Source organism: Lithobates pipiens, unplaced genomic scaffold (assembly GCF_037356315.1).
Source record: "Lithobates pipiens isolate NorthernLeopardFrog02 unplaced genomic scaffold, aLitPip1_a1.2 Scaffold_16, whole genome shotgun sequence".
Classification (NCBI taxonomy): Eukaryota; Metazoa; Chordata; class Amphibia; order Anura; family Ranidae; genus Lithobates; species Lithobates pipiens.
This window is the reverse complement of record NW_027507748.1, coordinates 382,408,409-382,424,045: the sequence shown is the minus strand read 5'-3', so window position 1 is coordinate 382,424,045 and position 15,637 is coordinate 382,408,409. Positions and strand designations below refer to the sequence as shown.

Genomic DNA, 15,637 nt, shown 5'->3' with positions numbered 1-15,637 from the left:
TTCCTGTATATAAAGGACATCTGCCCTGAGTTTCACAGCTTCCTTCCAGGCAGAAGAGCACTTTGCAGGATGATTTAGCCCATTAGCGTTAAAAGAGACTACCTTGAAAGACATGGTTATCAGTTACATAGTGATACTCACAGCACCTGGGATATTGTCTGCCAATGTCCTGTAGCAGAGCACTGCGACCAGGCGATTGCGTTTTTCTATCCTTCAGGGCACCTACATCCAAGAGGGTGAGGAGACGACCGGACCACGGGAAACATGGACGAGAAGGGGGGAGGAAAAGGGTTATGATCATGTCCAGAAAAAAGAAACAAAACAATAATAAAAAAAGTAGGATTCAACAAGAACCAGAGGGCGGAAAAACCGTCCATTATTACCAGGGGGGAAAATGAACGCACTAGTGCTCCTTAGTGCGACATGGTCCTAATGTGTTTCCACCTGCCCCTCAGTGACAGAGGCAAGCAAGTTAAAGGCTGCTTTTCTTGACCTTTTTCTTATGCGACACTGTATGCCACTCTGCTGGAGAGTGTGCCACGTTTGCAGAAGAGGACTCTTCTCCAGTGTGAACCGGCAAGATGGCCAGGGAACGCAGCAGGTCCAGGCCTTCCTCAATATTAGTCACCACAGTAGTGTTGTCTTCGTGGGTAACAGTCAGTTTCACCGGGTATCCCCATCTATATGGAATATTGTGGTTCCTCAATGCTTTGGTCACAGACACCAGTGACTTCCGCTTTTGCATCGTGTATTGCGAAAGATCCGCAAACAATTGAATGTGGGCAAATTTTTCTGGTGGGTATTGCTGTTTGCGAAACGCCATCATAAGCTTCGCTTTAGAAAAAAATGTACTCTCATTAGTACATCTCGGGGTATGTTATCTGGTAGATGAGATGGCTTGGGTAACCTGTGGATGCGATCTACTTGCATCTCCGCTTCATCTATAGAAGGTAGGAATGCGCTCATGAGTTCCTTAGCATACTGTTGTAGCTGCGCAGGGAGGATGGTCTCAGGGACTCCTCGTAGCTTAATATTATTCCTTCTCGACCTATCCTCAAGGTCTGCAATTTTACCCCTTAGCCATGCGATTTCATCCGCTTGCTCATGAAAGGCGTCAATCAATGTGTTATGCAAGTTTGCAAATTCCCCCATTTTAGTCTCTATATGCTCAAATTTGCCTCCTATCTCCCCCACTTCAGTTTTAAAAGTGCTGACACATTTCAGCATGTCTGCATGCATGGAAGTGCGGAGGGAGAGCAGCATCTCTTTAAGCATGGTGTCTGATACAGGTTTATCAGCAGTGGGGAAAGCATTAAAAGGGTCTGCCAGTTCCCGTGTGTCCTCCAGTGATTCCTGCTCTGTGCTAACCTGTCTGTAGTCTTCCTCTAACCGTGGTTTAGACTTCACAGGGCTGCAGGAGTTCGGTGTAGACGCCACTGGAGATCGTCCAGATGGTGCACTGGTGGCTTCAGGGCTAGACGCTGCTGATCGGGAGCTGCATGAGGGAGATGGCGGTGAAGCTCCTCCGCCGGCGCCATCTTGCCGCAGGCCGCCGGTCTGAAGAAATCCACTAATTTCTTCGGTTTGGCTGCGTCTTTCCGCTTGCAAGACATACAGTCCGGTTCAGCGGGATCTCCGGTCACCGAGAGTGCAGGTGAAACTGCGAATCGTCGCGTCTGTGTCGCTCAGGGCCCGTTGCTGGAGCGGAGCTCACTGCTCAAGCGTCCATACACCAGCGCGCGGTGGCCACGCCCCCCCCTTTTTACTATTTATTCATGGGTTGTGCCACCATTTTTCCTCTTTTGGAATCTCTCACCTTTTTTGCACTACTTCAACTTTAATATCATTCAATCACTCAGTCACCACATCACCAGGTTTTCCCCTCACTTTTTACCTAATAGTTTTGCCATATTTACCTCATGTACTCTATTCCACTCAGACTCCAGCCCCTTGATTTGTCAATTTCCCCCAGTCACCGCAACAGACTCTACTGGTGACACCCTGTGCTTTGTATGCACTGTTACTTGGGTAAGCAGCCTTACATTTCCCTTGTTTTTTTTCCCCTCCCTTACATATATGCATCTTTGAATTGTACAATGTATATATTCCTCTATATGTTGTTGATTACATTGTCATTGATATTGTGTCTATTTACAGATGTATAAGTGATTTAACCCGCAAAACCAGTTGAAATACTGTGTATGACCAAGTCATTTTTGTTTTAACTCTACTGTCATGTGTTATGCACGAATACATTTTTCGTAAATTTTTATGATTGTCTATATATTCCATTGCATCCTTCCTGTATTGTACCAAGATTGTCCACTTGCTCCTTTCCTTGTCTTTGATGAGCCTTGGCTGGGGACCAGGCTCCCAACCCCCTATTTCATTAATGGCTGCATGTTGAGTTATTTTGAGAGGACAGCAAATGTACACTGTTATACAAGATGTACACTCACTACCTTGTAGCAAATGAATTTCTTCGGTATTGTCAAATGAAAAGATATAATAAAATATTTACAAAAAATGTGAGGGGTTTACTCACTTTTGTAAGATATTGTATGCTTTTTTTTAACTGTGGTGGTGAAATCACCTCCTACAGCGCTGGAGTAATGGATTTACGTATCGTGAGAGCAAGCCCTGTTGCTGTCAAAATAAATGAATCAGTGCTGCAGCTGAATGGGGTACCTGCAAATCAAACAAAGGTTAACAACAAATCACAGTAACCATACAGTTAAATTGTAGGACATACCTTTAAAGCAAACACAAGAAAACATAGTAATAATCAATAAAACCTTACAGTGTAGCATAAAATACAGTAAAACAGTAAAAACAATAAAACGACAACTATTTTTGGCTATATATATATATATATATATATATTTTTTTTACGCTTTTATTATAATTTTGAATGTTCCAGATTAGGATATCTCAAAATGCGATTGTCATCTAACATCTTTCGAGACCCTTTGTGAATATCTGCCCTAGGACTGTCCCATGCTGTACCCTATACTAATACTCTACTAGTGTGTGGTAGGGATGGAAACAGTCCCCGATGCAGAGACCAGGTTCATCAGGACAGGAGGGACAAAAATAGCAGGTGTCACGCCTGTATCCGCACTTGCTACAGATGTGGCATCTTTTTTGGGGTGCTCATTGGGTAGGGGTACCTGGAAAGACTTCTGAAAAAAATGTCTCTCATGCAGCCGGCTCACTGCATCTGGGTTGGGAATATGGGCCACAGCACCTCCTGGATACAGAAGGGCTGCGATGACCTGTTCCTGGAATTTTAGGAAGGATCCAGTTCTTCCAGACGTATATAGTTTGTATAACACATAAGCGCTGTACAGAGCCAACTGAAATAAGTACAGCCACTTTTTATACCAGCGTTTGACCTTATGGGAAACTAAGTAAGGCCCCATCATCTAGTCGTTGAAGTCCACCTCTCTCATTTTAAGGTTGTAGTCGTGGACTCAACAACCCCAGTCACCATAGTAATTTGGACTGCCGCATCTGGGTAAATGGAAGACAGAATAAAAATGTACAGTTTGTCCTTCCATCTCACTGTAAGTAATACATTGGATCTCAAGCAGGATCTCTCCCCCTAAGTTGGGCATTTACAAGCCATTGGGGAAGCCCAGGCAATTAGATTGCACAGTGCCACATGCACCAATTCCTGATTGATAGGTATGTATAAAGTGGCACGCTTGAATAAAAATTGTTTACGTAAAAATGGCACCCCTTTCCAAACAAGAGTGACATCAAGTCCCAAACAATCTTGCCGTGCTCCCTATGTAGTCTGGGCAGTTGGGGGGCTCCAAGCTGCTATTTTTTCCCTTGTAAACCAGAAAACTCCAAGTATAGCCCGTGGCCCTGTCACAGAGCTTATACATCTTGACCCCATATCTGGCCCGCTTCCTGGGGAGAAACAGTTTTAAAATAAGATGGTCAGAAAATGTAATCAGGGACACATCAATGCAGACATCTTGATCGGGGATAAACAAGGCTGCAAATTTTTTTAAGTGGTTTACGAGGGCCCTAATTTTATGGAGCTGATCATGTTCAGGGTCAGTCGAGGATGACAGAGTTGTCTTTGAAATGCATTAAGCGCAACATCTGCTTGTATCTTGCCCTGGCCATGGCAGCAGAGAACATGGGCATATGGTAAATTGGGTCAGTGGACAATAGGACCACAACTCACTCTTTTTTGATATGCCCATCTTGAGGGATAGGCCCAGAAAGGTCCTAAATTCGGGAACTGTTATAGGTTTCCATCCAAATTGTCTGGCAAGGGGTGAATTTGGGTCTTGGGCAATAAGTTGACCAGAGTATAAATTGCTTTGGTCCACCATAGATGATCTTCTGTGAAAAACAGTTAAAAAAAGGGGTGTTAAATCTGCTGTTTTCACCTGAATTACGCACCAGCCCAGCTTGAACTGCACTTGTGGGACTCACCACATCATCAAGTGATACTGCAGTGCTGGTTTGTTTACGACCAGGGTGTACTAGGCACTAGTACCGACAATCTGCTGCATACGAGTATCATGCAGTTGTTGCACCTCAGCAACAGAAGAATGGGGTTTGGCACACCTAACCTTAGCAGGGACCACTACTCTATTGTCAGAGCTATCTGTCGGTGTGCCGCTCTCTACAGGTTCAAATACTGAAGCTGAATCTAACAGTGAGGACTCCCCGCTCTCATCTGTCATGCTCAGCATCCTGTAGGCCTCTTCACTAGTGTACCTTTCCATTTTTGACAATAAAATTAACTGCAAGCGCTAGCAGGGATCAGGCCTTACTCTGCTAAATGCTGTGGTTTTGTGTGCTGTGTTTTGGAAGTGACAGTCATCTTCTGATACTGCACTGATCAGATCAAAGATATTGATCCGTCCAAACACTATGCTAGTAATGGAGGTATATAGTGTGTGTGTATTAGTGTTACAATCAAAGGGTTAAAATTGGATTGTCCCCGATGCTAACACCTAACTGATGCTAACTAGCGTCACCTGTGACACTAATACAGTGATCAGAAAAAAAATCTATACACTATACTAATGACACTGTGACAGGGAGTGAAAGGGTTAACAGGGGGGGGGGGGGGTGATCAAGGGGTTAAACCTTTATTAGGGAATATATTGGGGGTACAATAAAATCTAACTGCCCTAATGCTGTTTAGCATGACACCAATACAGTGATCATAAAAAAATATGAACACTGCACTTGGTGACACTGTGAAAGGGAGTAAAATGGTTAACTGGGGGGGGGGGGGGGGTGAAAATATGTGCCTATGTGTACTGGTGTTAGTGTAGTTTTGGTGTACTCTCAGTGAGATGCTCTCTACCCACACGCTGGAACTAAAAGTGGAGATCGAATCACTTCCTGTGCCTGTGTTTACATTACACAGGCATAGGAAGTTTGTCCATTGGTCAGAACCGATCAGCAGGTCCAGACCACAAATCATTGACCTGGACCTGATGAGTGATTGGTTATGAAAGCAATACGATCACCATGGTGACGACTGGGGCGCACGCCGATCCCAGGCACAAGTCACGTACCTGTACGTGACTTTGCATAGCCGGGCCGCCCTCTTGCAGTATATGTACATGGGGTGTTCTAGAACTGGTTAAACTACTACTTGTGTATGGCTACATTATAACACACACATTTCGAACAATATTGATAATGAATAAAAAAAAACTAAAATATAATGGGTTTATAGCATCTTTTTAGGTAATATGATATTTTGTTTTGGATATATATACATACTCCTGATCCCCTGGAGCACCATCAAATCTATGATAACCAAATGGAAAGGATATGGTACAACAGCAAACCTGCCGAGAGACAGTCGCAGACCAAAACTCAGACCGGGCAAGGAAGGCATTAATCAGAGAGGCAGCACAGAGACCTAAGGTAACCCTGGAGGAGCTGCAGAGTTCCACAGCAGAGACTGGACTATCTGTACATAGGACGATAAAAAGACGTATGCTCCATAGAGTTGGGCTTTATGGCAGAGTGGCCAGAAGAAAGCCATTACTTTCAGCAAAAAACAAAATGGTATGTTTTGAGTTTGCGAAAAGGCATGTGGGAGACTCCCAAAATGTATGGAGGAAGGTATTCTGGTCTGATGAGACTAAAATTGAACTTTTTGGCATGCAAAAAAAAAAAAAAAACACTATGTCTGGCGCAAACCCAACACATCACATCACCCAAAGAACATGCTGGGGATGTTTTTCAGCAGTTCTGGGAAACTGGTCAGAGTTGAGGGAAAGATGGATGGTGCTAAATACAGGGATATTCTTGAGCAAAACATGTACCACTCTGTGTGTGATTTGAGGCTAGGACGGAGGTTCACCTTCCAGCAGGACAATGACCCCAAACACACTGCTAAAGCAACACTTGAGTGGTTTAAGAGGAAAAATGTAAATGTGTTGGAAAGGCCTAGTCAAAGCCAAAACCTCAATCCAATAGAAAATTTGAGGGCAGACTTAAAGATTGCTGTTCACAAGTGCAAACCATCCAACTTGAAGGAGCTGGAACAGTTTTGCAAGGAGGAATGCGCAAAAATCCCAGTGGTAAGATGCGGCAAGCTCATAGAGACTTATCCAAAGTGACTTGGAGCTGTGATAGCTGCAAAAGGTGGCTCTACAAAGTAACTGACTTTAGAGGGGTTAATAGTTATGCACATTGACTTTTTCTGTTATTTTGTCCTATTTGTTGCTTGCTTCACAAAAAAAAAAAAAAAGTCAAAATTGTGGGCTTGTTCTGTGTTCTGTAAATTAAATGATGCAAATCCTCAAACAATCCCTTTATTTAGTGTGCAACCTTGCCCAAATTAAAATGTTGCATCAAACTGGGGGGGGAATAGCTAACATACATTCTTCTAGCTTCCTTGCTGCACCATCCTGCTGCTAAGATCCCAGGGAATGTTAAGCAGCTCAAATCTCACAAGAAGATGCTGCAGTACAGAGCAGGATTGTCTTCAGACAAGATTTGAGCATTTTAACACAACTGATGGGATTCATGTTAGCTGAATTCAACTTTATATTGCTGTTTTAATAAAACAAACAGGATAAAAATAGGATTTTTGTACTCACCTTAAAATCCTTTTCTCTGAAGTTCATTGACGAACACAGCATCTTCATCATGACCTTAGGGTTAGATCGCCCCTTTAGGAGAGGACTAGGCAGAAAGTGTTAAAAATAGCAACACTTGCACAGTACTGCTCAGGGGGCGGTCCTACTGGCTATAACCCCTCACACTGCATCCAGCAACTCAGTTCGTCAAAAGTAGTACAAACATAAATAGGAGGGGTGGGTGCTGTGTCTGCCAATGAACTTCAGAGAAAAGGACTTTACGGTGAGTACAAAAATCCTATTTTCTCAGTTGTTCATTGACAGACACAGCATCTTCATCTTGAACTTAGGGACGTCCCCAAGCAGTGTCAAAGAAATGAGAGGTGGGAACAGCAAGAAAATAACTCCACCTATAACAACCAGAGCTCCTCAACTGAGAAGTTGCAACTTTAAACAGCCGCCTGTAAAACTTTGTGGCCGAAGCAAGCATTTTGAAAATGCGCTCACATCAACCTTGTAAAATTTAGTGAAAGTGTGAACAGACGACCAGGTCACCGCCTTACACACCTGGGAAACAGAAGCTTGATGTCGGAAAGCCCAAGAGGCACCAATTGCCTTGGTAGAATGTGCCGTGACAGGAAAGGGAGGCGCCCGTCCCCTTATGGCATAAGCCTGAACCACAATCTGTCTAATCCACCGAGAAATGGTCCCTTCTTCTTCTTGTTCCTCCTTGATGGTTGACATACGCCCCCGCCATGGCATTGTCCAAATGGATCCTGACCGGACGCCCCTGCAGCCTCTGTGATCATGTGGAGAGGCACCGCCTGATCGCCCGAAGTTCCAGCACGTTGATCGGCGGGCAGGATTCTTCCTGGGTCCAGCGAAACCCCAAACTTCCCCCAACCAGTCAGGCTGGCGTCCATTGTGATCACTGTCCAATGAAGAGGAAGGAATGACTGCCCAGACTAAAGGGCCGGCGACCTCAGCCACCAGAGCAGGGAACCCCTGACCAACTGGCTCACCCGAATTTGACAATCCAGGGACAACGGAGATTTGTCCCATTTGGACAGGATCTACTTTTGCAAGATTCTAATGTGGAATTAAACATACGGTACCGCCTCGAAAGTGGCTACCATGAGACCCAGAACTTGCATGCAAATACGCAGTGACAACCCCCTGCCGGACACCAACAACTTCCCCGCAGCTTGAAGAGTCTGCAGCTTGTCCGAAAGGGAGAAAGACTCTCGCCTCTGAGGAGTCCAGAAGCAGGCCCAGGTACTCCAGGCGTTGAGTCGGCACCAACACCGAATTCTGTAGGTTCAGTACCCAGCAAATTGCAGAAACTTCTGATGCTTGATGCATATGGGGACATGCAAGTATGCGTCCTTGATGTCCAGGGATGCCAGAAAATCCCCCTGATGGAGTGCAGTGACCACTGAGCGAACTGATTCTGTCCTGTACCTTTGTTCCTTCACAAAGCTGTTGAGGGCCTTGAGGTCCAGGACTGGACGGACCCCTTCCTTCTTTGGGACTACAAACAGATTGGAGAAGAATCCCTGAAACCTTTCTGGCATCGGTACAGGTACTATCACCCCACACAACAGCAGGTCCTATACTGCCCCGAACAGGGCTTCCCGATGAGCCAGAAGAAGATGAAGGTTGGAGGGAAAAAATCTGTTTGGCAGACAAGAAAAAAACTCTATCTTGTATCCTGATGACTGATGAAACCAGTTTGCAGACTCACTGGTCAGAAAGTAGGGAGGTCCACCGGGCTGCAAACTTCCAAAGGTTACCCCCCACCCGAAAATCGGGCCAGGGCAAATTTTAATGCGTTAACAGATTTGCTCGCAGGCTTGCGAAACCAGGGACGCTTTTGTCCCTCAGTAGGCACCTTGTCGGACTGGGAACGCTTACCTGCCGACACGGGTGGACGAAAAATCTGCTTCTGAGGCTCCTTACCTTTTCTGGACCGTGGGAGCAACATACTCTTACCCCCAGTAAGATTCTTAATAATCTCATCCAACAAGGCTCAAAAATAGCCTCTCTCCCTACAAGGGCAAATCCGCCAGTGCTTTCTTAGATGCCTGGTCTGCAGACCAGCATTTCAGCCAAATCAGGTGACATAGCACTACTGCTGATACAGTGGCTCTATAGACCGCCGTCTGCTACCCAATGCAGCGTGTCACTTGCCACCGTGGCTGTGCGGCCCGGGGACCTGTTTTAGAGCATGCTGGAGTGGGCCCAGAGAAGATAGAGGAGGCGGGTGGCAGCCACTTTGCTAGGGTTGGTGTCACCCCACCAGTGTGGTAAAACATGGTGTCACCCCCTGCCAAGTATAGATCCCCCTCCCTCAGTACAGACCCCCCTTCATTAAGTATAGATCCCCCTCCCTCAGTACAGTCCCCCCTCCCCAATAAGTACAGACCCCTCACTAAGTACAGACCCCCCTCCCTGAGTACAGGCCTCCTTCAGTACAGGCCTCCCCTCAGTACAGACCCCCCGCTTAGTACAGACCCCCTTACTCTCGGGCGGGGGGGGGGGCGGTCTCAGCTCCCTTCGGCTCGGGCGGGCTTGGCTGTGCTCAGATGGGGGGTGGTCTCATCTCCCCTCAGCTCCGGTGGGCTCAGCTGTGCTCAGGCATGGGGGGCAGTCTCAGCTCCCCTCGGCTTGGGCGCGCTGTGCTCGGGGGGAGGGGCGGTCTAAGTCTCAGCTCCCCTCGGCTGGAGGCAGAGTGAGCATCAGCGCTATAGCGAGGTTTGTTTCCTCTGTCAATTTCATTCTGGGGCACAGTATTATGCCGGAATGAAGGTGCCCGGGACCCAGGACAGACCTGCTAATTGTGGGAATGTCCCGGGCAAGTCTCCCAAAAGCATGTGGGAAAAATGTGTTTCGGTCTGATGAAACAAAGGTTGAACTTTTTGCCCATAATTACATATGTTTGGTGCAAAAACAACACTGCACATCACCAAAAGAACACCATACCCACAGCATGGGTAGAAGCATGGTGGTGGCAGCATAATGCTTTGGAGCTGTTTTCTTCACCTGGTACAGGGGATTTAGTTAAAGTAGAGGAAATTATGAACAGTTCCAAATATCAGTCAATATTGGCACAACATCTTCAGCCTACTGCTAGAAAGCTGGACATGAAGAGAAACTTCATCTTTCAGCATGACCCAAACCATACATCCAAATCAACAAAGGAATGGCTTTACTAGAAGAAGATGAAAGTTTTGGAATGACCCAGCTGGAGCCCAGACCTGAATCCGATTGAAAATCTGTGGGGTGGTCTGAAAAAGGCTGTGCACAGGAGATGCCCTCGCAATCTGACAGATTTGGGATGTTTTTGCAAAAAAAGAGTGGGCAAATATTGCCAAGTCAAGATGTGCCATACTGATAGACTCATACCCAAAAAGACTGAGTACTTTAATACAATCAAAAGGTGCTTCAACAACGTATTAGTTTAAGGGTGTGCACACTTATGCAATCATATTATTTTTGCTTTATATTTTTACTTCCCTCCACCTAGAAGATTTCAGTTTGTTGTTCAGCTGAGGTGTACAGTTTATAGGTCACAAAAAGTTGGTGGAAAAAAGTGCTGAAATGATTTTTTTTTTACATCACAGAAACCTGACATTTTAACAGGGGTGTGTAGACTTTTTCTATCCACTGTATAAATATATTATTTAGTATCCAAAATAACATGCAACATTTTTGTAAAGAAAAAAAAAGAAAAATAAAACCCAACATGATTTGCCTTAACAGGCTTTGTCAAAGGTGTAAAAGAGTGAAATAGTACAAAAAAAAAAAAGTGTGTGCCCTATACAGGTTACATGTGTAAAATGGCAGGCACTATGTTTGGGACGTGTAGCAACATAATTTGTGCGATGACGTTATAACGCACGCATGACTATGTCCCACGCGTGTACATCCAATGTTCGAAAACGTCATTACCAACATTATTGCAAAAAGGTAATGAGTTGTATATGCATGATTACACTAGTCCACTGCATGAAGAGAGCTGCTATAATTTCTTGCATCATACAGTATGACAACTTATATAGTAAGGCACTTATTATTATAGGGAGGGTGCCAGTTCATACAGTATGTTTTTATTAATACTTGACTAAATAAAATAATATACATACATTTTGGGGATTAATATCTGGCAGTTATAATTTAGAAATGTTTTCCCTCATTTTTGATAGTGGAGTTAAAGCCAGATTTTTATTGTCAAATTTTTCTTGTTAAAAATAATCTTACAGAAAGCAAGAGCATATTATCCGGCATGTTGGTAACATCAGATAAAAAAAAAGACTATACCTGACCTGGTAATAGAAGAATGCAGGTGTGATATGGCTGATCACTAAGACCACATATAAATGTATGTTCCAGTCTAGCAATATATAGTATGCTCACAATGTACAAAGATCAGGCTATAAATTAAGCTTATATTTTAGATCCAGCTATTGTTAAAGGTCATCCTGACAGCTATAATCCTCATGTGTTTTTATATTCAGTAATTGTGATTAAAAAAGGGCACTTGGCAACCTTACACATGCATATCTGAAAACCTTTGGCAACTAACACATATTTTGATACGTCAAACTAAAGCATTAAATTAACTGACTAATTTAAAAAAATATGGTTAATTACTTAAAAAGCGTTTCTATAAGATGGCCATTTTATAAATTTTGTATAATACCAGTTTATGTTTATTTGTTTCTGAAAAAATACTTAATTAAAAAAATAATAGCTGAATTAAGTTTGTACTGTTTTGGAAAATTACATGAACACAGAACACTAGTCACACAGAACAGTCATTGATGTACCTAATCCTTGGTTCTTGATGAAAGCCTCTTGTGCATCTGTTACCTTTTCCTGAAGCTGATTCACAGAATTAACGTCATACATAAAAAGGTATATGCAATGAAAGAGGAAAACATTTGAGAAAAACAAAGTTAATATTATATATTTCAAAAATATAGGCTGTCTAGATGTCCCTAAATTACCGTATATACTCGAGTATAAGCCGAGATTTTCAGCCTCTTTTTTGAGGCTGAAAGTGCCCCCCTCGGCTTATACTCGAGTCATCGCTGTCTGCCCGCTCGATCAGCGTGTCGAGCAGACAGACAGCGGCCATTCTGATTCAAAAGCCGCGCCTCCGGCTCCGCCTTCGCCTGTGATAGGCGGAACACTGAATTTCCCAGCAGCCTGTGTTCCGCCTATCACGGACGTCGTATCATCCTCGTACTACGGCTTTTGAATTTTACAATGGCCGCCGACGAAGAGGGCACGGGACGGAGGCAAGGCAAGGCACGGCACGGCACGGGACGGGACGGGACGGGACGAAGGCAAGGCACGACACGGGACGGAGGCTCGGGACAAAGGCTCGGGACACAGGTAGGCTGGACACACACACACACACACACACACACACACACACACACACACACACACACACACGGATGGATGGATGGATGGATACACACACACACAGGGATGGATGGATGGATGGAGACACACACACACAGGGATGGATGGATGGATGGATGGAGACACACACACACAGGGATGGATGGATGGATGGATGGATGGATGGAGACACACACACAGGGATGGATGGATGGATGGATGGAGACACACACACACAGGGATGGATGGATGGATGGACACACACAGGGATGGATGGACGGACACACAGGGATGGACGGACACACAGGGACGGACGGACACACAGGGATGGACGGACACACACACAGGGATGGACAGGCATGTCTCACCCTCGGCTTATACACGAGTCAATAAGTTTGCCAGTTTTTTTGGGGGTAAATTGGGGGCCTCGGCTTATATTCGGGTCGGCCTATACTCGAGTATATACGGTATGACTGTTTTAACTATGACATACAGTATTAATGTTTAAAGTGGTTGTAAACCTAAGACATGACAAATTAATAAACCACATCCCACTATAGTGTGTACAAACCTGAATCCAAAGCACCCAGTTTGGATGCTTTCTGATCTCTCTTCTCTCTACATGACTATTTTCTAATAGATAAGGTCACCTCAGGGGAGTATATAACTTTCCTCAAAACAGCTCTCAGAATACCGTCTGCTATGCGCTCTAGCTCTGCAGTGTGTGAGACGCCAGATCCCCACCATTTGCTTTCTGCTACTGAGAAAAAATCCTTTTATCTGTGTGTTGTAGAAGACTATACAGGACATATATCTCTAGATAAACAGGTACAACCTATGTCTGAGAGTTTGTTTCACCTCTGTGCATCACCTGAGTCTAGTCACTTCACTGGGTATATGTAAGGGTTTACAACCACTTTAACTACTTCTCGACTGGCGCACACACGATGTATGTCGGCAGAATGGCACGGGCAGGCATATTGGCGTACAGGTATGTCCAATTTTAAATGCCGCCCTGCCACCGCCAGCACGCTCACGTGCTGGTTCGGACCCCCGTGAGTCCGGTCTCGCGTCCCGTGGACTCGATCGCTGCGGGCATACTCGCGATCGTCTCACGGGGTGGCTGAACTGGGAGATGCCGTTATAAACAGCATCTCCCAGTTCTGCCTAGCAACAAGTGACGCTGATCTCTGCTCCATGTGATTGGAGCAGAGATCAGTGTTCACTAAAAGAAAGCCCAGCCCCCCACAGTTAGTAACACACCCCTAAGATCACTTAACCCCTACACTGCCACCCACTGGTTAACCCCTTCACTGCCAGTGTCATTTACACAGAAATCACTGCATTTATATAGCAGTGATTGCTATAAAATGTCCGATGTGTCCGCCATCATGTCGCAGTCACAATAAAAATCGCTGATCACAGCCATTACTATTAAAAAAAAAAATTATTAATAAAAAGGTCATAAAACTATCCCCTATTTTGTAGAAGCTATAACTTTTGCGCAAACCAATCAATAATCGCCTATTGCGATTTTTTTTACCAAAAATATGTAGAAGAATACGTATCGGCCTAAACTGAGGGAAAAATTATTATTTTTTATATATTTTTGGGGGATATTTATTATAACAAAAAGTAAAAAATAATGTGTTTTTTTCAAAATTGTCGCTCTATTTTTGTTTATAGCGCAAAAAATAAAAACCGCAGGGGTGATCAAATACCACCAAAAGAAATTTCTATTTGTGGGAAAAAAAGGACGTCAATTTTGTTTGGGAGCCATGTCGCATGACCGCGCAATTGTCAGTTAAAGCGACGTAGTGCCGAATGGCAAAAAGTGGTCTGGTCTTTGGCCAGCAAAATGGTCCGGGGCTGAAGTGGTTAAGGAAAAGGTATCTGATACCTGTTTTATCCAAGAAAACACTGAACATCAATTTAATAAGTCTATATATTGATTCTTGCTTTCAGTATCACATCTCTCTATGAATAAATTACTAAATTGGTATCTAAAGATTGTCATATAATATTATACCATTATAATTTTAGAAAAAGTTCAATATTTTCTACAAAACCAATCCACATTTTCTGGTGAGAACCAAAAAATGCCTAACAACTCAAACTTTAGGTGTTCTTCCAGCTTTCTTATGGATTTTCAAGAGTGTTAGGCACTGGGAATATTACTGCTTATTAACTGCTTTCTCTCCCTTGCGAGGAAAGTAGAAAGAACCATTGATTGGTTATCTTTACTAATTTTAACAGGTGGTTCCTTTAAATCAATTGTTTGCCTTTTTATTAGACTGTAGTTCTTTTTTAAGACAACACTCAACTGTACTAATACTTTTGGACCTGATCCTGCAACTGTTGCTTTCCTGTGGAGTTCCCCTATACTCTGTATTCCATGCTACAGAGTCTGGGTATCCCTTTGTTGGCTTTCCTCTATATTCCCTTTCTTTAAAGAAAACCTATACTCACTGCTTCTCAAAATGTATGCACATTAGGGGTTTTGGTTTACTTTTTGGCTGACTTGTCTAGCATTGTATGCTTGTTCTGGATCAGTGAGTCACTTTTTACTGCCTGGATTCTGACATGTTGCTCTGGTGCAGTCTTCTGAACCAGCTTTGGAAGTGGGTTGTTTCCTGCATGTTTGTTCCTGTTCTAACCTAGATACTTGTCCCAGCAATGTTTCAGATTTGTTTTCTGCGTTTCCTGACTATAGTCTTGTACCTTAATGTATTTCCCAGCTTGTTCCCTCTTCTGTCTCTATTTCTTTCTTGCTCTGCACTTGTCCTGTCATGTCTACTACACTTGATGCTCATTCATTTTTCCTGCCCTTCTGTGTATTTGTGGCATGGTATCTCTTGGCTGAGTTTTACATAGTATCTGTCTTTTTTCCCCCAGTCCCTGCATCCCATACCCTGTGTCTGCCTGGTCTCGTTCAGTTCTGTTAACTCAGCCTTTTCAGTCTGTCTGCTTTGCTATTTTTCCATTTAAATTTCCAGCAACCCTTTGTGTCCCTGCTTTAGCTCACCCTGGCTTTGGAATCCTTGACAATGGCTGAATTCCCATCTGGTTTATAACCATGTGACCTACAACATATGGATGGATATGCTGGCAGCAGACTAGGGGATAGAATAGACCATGTGGGCTTGTAC

The 15,637-nt window shown here is 44.1% G+C and overlaps 1 protein-coding gene across 2 annotated transcripts in view; it reads right to left on the bottom strand.

Moving 5' to 3' along the window:
* TEX14 (testis expressed 14, intercellular bridge forming factor) overlaps nt 1–15,637 on the bottom strand; it is a 758,047-nt gene that overhangs the window by 73,133 nt on the left and 669,277 nt on the right. For both annotated transcript variants that reach the window (XM_077482232.1, XM_077482233.1), the window contains exon 24: nt 11,906–11,960. In XM_077482232.1, coding sequence (XP_077338358.1) covers nt 11,906–11,960 — 55 coding nt within the window. The remainder of the gene's footprint in view (nt 1–11,905; nt 11,961–15,637) is intronic.